Below are 5194 nucleotides of genomic sequence, written 5' to 3' on the forward strand. Positions count from 1 at the left end.
CATGGGATTTTCCAGGCAAGAGTACTGGAGTGGGGTGCCATTGCCTTCTCCGCTTTATATCTTTAGTTGTGGAAAATCTTTTCTGTTAGTCTTCAGGTTCTTGTCATAGATAGTTGTTCTGTAAATAGTTGTAATTTGGTTGTGCCTATGGGAGGAGAATCCAGGGTCTCACTACTCCACTTCTAACCACTGGTCACACCTTTAACCATTTTTAACTGTAGAATTCAATGTATTTTAGTACACTTATAAGTATATAGTTATCAACACTATCTAGCTCCAGAATATTTTCTTCATCCCAAAAGGAAATCCCAGACCTCTTAAGCACTCTGATCTATATTCTTCTCTTTCTTAGCCCCTGGAAAACATTCATTTGCTTTATGTCCCTATTGATCTGCATATTATGAATATTTAATATAAATATGATCAAGCAATATGTGGCCTTTTATGTCTGGTTTGTAACTCACTTGTCATCCTTTGCCCAGCTTCATGAAGTTTCACTTTATGCATGTGCAGCTTAATATATAGCAATGGACTCGAGGGAAGCTTTTTAAAGACTTTTGGAGAATGTTTTTGTGTACTAATCCCTCATCTCTGGTATTCTTCCTCACAAACTTCAGCCACCTCTACCTCCAATATCTTTATTGTCAACTCAGGAAGACAAACACTCTTCCTCTTTATGCCACCATCCATAGGATGCCTTTAGTCAAAATCCAAAGCAATCATAGGGCTTACCTTGATTGCTTCCCCTTTTCTCAGGAACCACACCCTTGTGCTGCCAATTGTATAGAGTCTTAAAACATCGTAGTTATTTGATATATGTGCTCATTATCTAGTTCTTCAAGGCAGAGGATATGCCTGATTCCAGTTTGTCTATCATTTCTGTCATTTGTTTCATTTTAGCATGCGTGTGTGCATGTTAAGTTGCTTCAGTTGTGTCTGACTCTTCGCAACACAAAGAGTAGACTGTAGCTATTTCAGTGCAGGAGATGCAGCTTCAATCCCAGGGTCAGGAAGATCCCCTGGAGAAGGAAATGGCAACCCACCCCAGTATTCTTGCCTGGAGAATCCCATGGACAGAGGAGCCTGGTGGGGCTACAGGCCACTGGGTTGCAAAGAGTCAGACGCGACTGAAGTGACTTGGCACACATGCATTTTATAGAAGGTAGAGATGCTAACGACAGAGAAGACCAGAAAAACAGGCTTATTAGAAGGATGAACTATGGTGCCATGTGGGCTAAGTCACTTCAGTCATGTCTGACTCTATGCAACCCTATGGACCATAGCCCGCCAGGCTCCCCTGTCCATGGGATTCTCCAGGCAAGAATACTGGGGTGGGTTGCCAGTTCCTTCTCCAGGGGATCTTCCTGACTCAGCGGTCAAACCCACGTCTCTTATGTCCCTTGCATTGGCAGGTGGGTTCTTTACCAGTAGCACCACCTGGAAAGCCCTGAACTATGGTATTTACTTTCATTTTTGTAATCGATTCAGTTAATAAAGAGTGACTGCTTTCAAACTGGAAAAAAGAACCCCACAAATTCAATGATCTGCATGAAAATGCTGTTTATAGAGGCTTCAGGACTTCTCCACCCCACCAACAGATCTTTTGCCTCTATCACAACTAACCATTCCTTAATAACTGTGACAACAATGCCCCACTCTTTTTAAGACCTCTTTTCTTTCTCCTCTTAAATAGTTTTTGGAACTACTTACCTCAAAGTGGTTGGTGGCAACTTTGCATTTATGATGAGCCACTGTTTTCCAAAAACAAATATTAAGAACATATCTCTGGGAATTCCCTGGTGTTCCAGTGGTTAGGATTCCATGCTTTCACTACCTGGGAGGACCCAGGTTCAATCCCTGGTTGGGCAACTAAAATACCACAAGCTGCACACATGGCCAAAAATAAATAAATAAGTAAATAAAACATTTCAAAAAAGAACATATCCCTCTTTCTGTTGCATATATTTCAAGCTAACCAATCAACAACAGATTCACTGATTAGTACCAAAAGTCTTAGCAACAAAAACTTTTGTGTGATAATTGACTAAATGGGGCCAGTTTCTGTTAGTGCTTCTAATTCCCCAATGTGACTGAGTAAGGTCTTTGTTGTTGTTGTTTAGTCATTAAGTCGTGTCTGACTGTTTTGTGTCCCATGGACTGTAGCCCGTCAGGCTCTTCTGTCTATGGGATTTTCCAGGCAAGAATACTGGAGTGGGTTGCCATTTCTTTCTCCAGAGTAAGGTCTAAAGAAACATAAATAAGATAGAGATGTATGGGAGAAATGAAAATCTATTGGATTCTAAATAAGAGTGCCGAGGAAAGGTGGGATCTTTTAAACACAGTATTAAGGGAGCTAAAAGGGCATGGTACAAACTGGGAAATAGAAGGCATGGTACTGAGATCAAAGTAGTAAAATTTTATGACTGACTTTTGAGATCTGAAAATCTAAGGACGAGGTGTGTAGCATTATGGAATCAGGAGCTCGCCTAATGAAAAGGCCTCCACATACTCAGGAGTGCCTCAAAGGTGTAGCCTCTAGTTGTCCTGTACCTTTTAAACTTCCAAAAATGTATCTGGTTGGAAAGTCTACATTTCTTATGACTCAGCAACAGAAACAGATGGCTGGGTCTTTTTATCCTCTTATCGTGAATCTTTTTTCTAAATGCATGTATTGTTACTGTATCTCTGATTATTAAGGGAATATATGTTTATGGGGGGAAGAATAGGAAATTATCAGAACAAAAGTACAAACCACGATCCCAATCATTGCTTCCTTCCTTAATTTACCCCATCCCTTCCAATTTGGTTGCAAGAATTGAAGTGCAAGGAAAATGATGGCTGTTAGTGACTGAGGAGAGGGCGGGTGAAAGGAAGACTGCTACCTTTCTGTTCTTGTAGTTTAGAAGAAGATGACTAATCTCTCTCCAACACAGCCATTTAAAAAGTAACAATTGTTAATATGGCTATGGTAATCAGAGGCAAATTCCAACTACAGGGGGAAGGGGCCCCTTGTGACCTCTGGAATTAGCAGTGACAAAAATGAATGACAGGGCCTGGTGGGGGTGGGGGAAGGTTGGTAAGCTGCTCCACTTCTCCAGCACAGCTGATGGGAGGGGAAAGTGGGGACCAGAGTTGGAGAATGACATAATCCTCACGTGATTAGGGGCTGGCGTGAAGTCCCTGTATTTCTGGGATTCTTTCTCCTTTGGCTACCAGCTCCTTACTGCCCTGCAGGCGTTCCTGCTTGTGACCAAGAGAAAGAGGACATAAAATCTTTAAATCCCAGCAGGTTGGTGTGAGGGAACCACTGGAACTCTTGGGGTGGTAGTGGCTGAATTTAGTACTGGAGAAGGTCTAGGACTGCTTTCCCCAACCCCCGCGGAGATAATTGTATTTTTGAAGGAGGGTGGGGCTGGAGTAGGTGGAAGTCTCTTGAGAGACACCCAGAAGTTTAGTGGTAGTTTAGAAATAATCAGCTTCCCTCACACTGGTAAGATTTCCCTTTTTTCTTCTTTTCTTTCCCCAACTCCATTGAAGGAAATGAGGTATATGGGCTGGTGTGTGGAGAAAGGCTGAAATCCTGAGGTGGAGACAGAGGAATTTAGAGATAATTTGGAAATAGTTCATCTCACTGACTGCTGGTCAAGGGATGCAGTGAAGTGGGGCATGAGGGGACAGTGGCCCTCGTAGGACTAGGCCTGAGGGTGAGGGGCGCAAGGTGGGGGCGGCACAGAGATCCAGTAGGAAAGGACAGGAACAGGAGGAGAGACAGGAGGTAGGAAATTTGGGGCAACAACAGTGATGAGGATCCTGGATTCAAGATAATAATATGTTGTCTCTGGGGCTGGTTGATTTACAGAGAACTCCCTCCTCCCCCCTCCTTCCGTTCTGCCAGCAGGTCTGAGGGTCTGTGTTAATAGATCTCTCGAGGCAAGAAAAAGAGAAGGAAACTATCCCAAACCATCTCTGGTCAGTATGAGGGAGGCATTCAGCGGTCTCTCAGGGTGGGCGTTGGAAAGGTCGAGAGCTGGGTTAAATTTGCGGCCTCACAGCTCACCTCCCTGTCCACATCCCTTCTCCCGCCCATCAGAGAGGCCATTTAGCTTTGTCTGCTGGAGAAATGGTGGGTTGCTGAAGGAAGAGAAAGGAGGTGGAGAAGGGGTGGGAGAGGAAGGGGCGGCATCTCGAATTTCAGGAGGGCTGGACCAGTGTGGTAGGGGTAGGGTATCAGGCCAGTAATCAGCTTCAAAGAGAAACTGACAAGGCTGAATCAAAAGAAGTGAAGCAATCTTACTTACATTTTCTCCCTGGACTTAAGCAGGAAATCACTACATCATGCAAAAATCTTGCAAAGAAAATGAAGGAACACCCAAATGCAATGTGCCAAAGAGACAGGAAGAGTGCTCCTATGGAGAGTTCCAACGCCAGCAAACAGAAGGGAATTTTAGGCAAAGACTGCTTCAGTCTCTCGAGGAATTTAAAGAGGACATAGACTTTAGGCATTTTAAGGATGAAGAAATGACAAGAGAGGGAGATGGGATGGAAAAGCGTTTGGAAGAGATAAGGGGTCTGAGAAAGAAATTTAGGGCTCTGCTTTCTAACCGTAGGCATTCTTGAGACCGTCCATATCCCATTTAATGCACTTCTCCCCTGAATTCAACTATTTTCTGTTCTTAATATTGCAGCATTGGTTCCTTTTGTCTGCATTTTCTTGTGAAATATTTGCTACTATTTTATTCCAATCCTTCAATGTTTTACATGTGACTCTTGTTGCCATCATTTCATCTTTTGACCTGATCTCACTCATTTAATAGAGTTGCTTCATTTGTTTGCATGTGAAGATGCTCATTGTATATTGTAAAGTGAAAATAATATGTTGAAAAAATGATATATATAGATATACCTATCTATGTATATCTTATAAGTACATTCATATATGTCATAGTACCAAAAAAGTCTGAATTATTATATAACAAAAGGTTAACAGTGAATCACAGTGTTATCTGTATTTTATTTTATTTTTTTACCTATCTGCATTTTCTCATTTTCCAAAAATGAATTATATGTGTGTGTGTGTGTATGTGTGGATTACTTGTTTCACCAAAACCTAAAATAAACAGACACGATAAAAGAAATTGTCAATCACCTTTGAAGGGCAGTGAAACAACAAACTCCTAATAACAGAACTTGGAGT

At 42.1% G+C, this 5194-nt stretch overlaps 1 protein-coding gene across 1 annotated transcript; it reads left to right on the forward strand.

Annotated features, from left to right (window-relative positions):
• Positions 1 to 4260: 4260 nt before the first annotated feature.
• Positions 4261 to 4710, forward strand: TCEAL7 (transcription elongation factor A like 7). Its single transcript, XM_040265015.1, has one exon. The coding sequence runs from the start codon at positions 4336 to 4338 to the stop codon at positions 4615 to 4617; it is 282 nt and encodes a 93-aa protein (XP_040120949.1). The 5' UTR covers positions 4261 to 4335; the 3' UTR covers positions 4618 to 4710.
• Positions 4711 to 5194: the final 484 nt, after the last annotated feature.

The sequence above is a fragment of the Oryx dammah genome, unplaced genomic scaffold (assembly GCF_014754425.2).
Source record: "Oryx dammah isolate SB20612 unplaced genomic scaffold, SCBI_Odam_1.1 HiC_scaffold_23, whole genome shotgun sequence".
NCBI classification, from domain to species: domain Eukaryota; kingdom Metazoa; phylum Chordata; class Mammalia; order Artiodactyla; family Bovidae; genus Oryx; species Oryx dammah.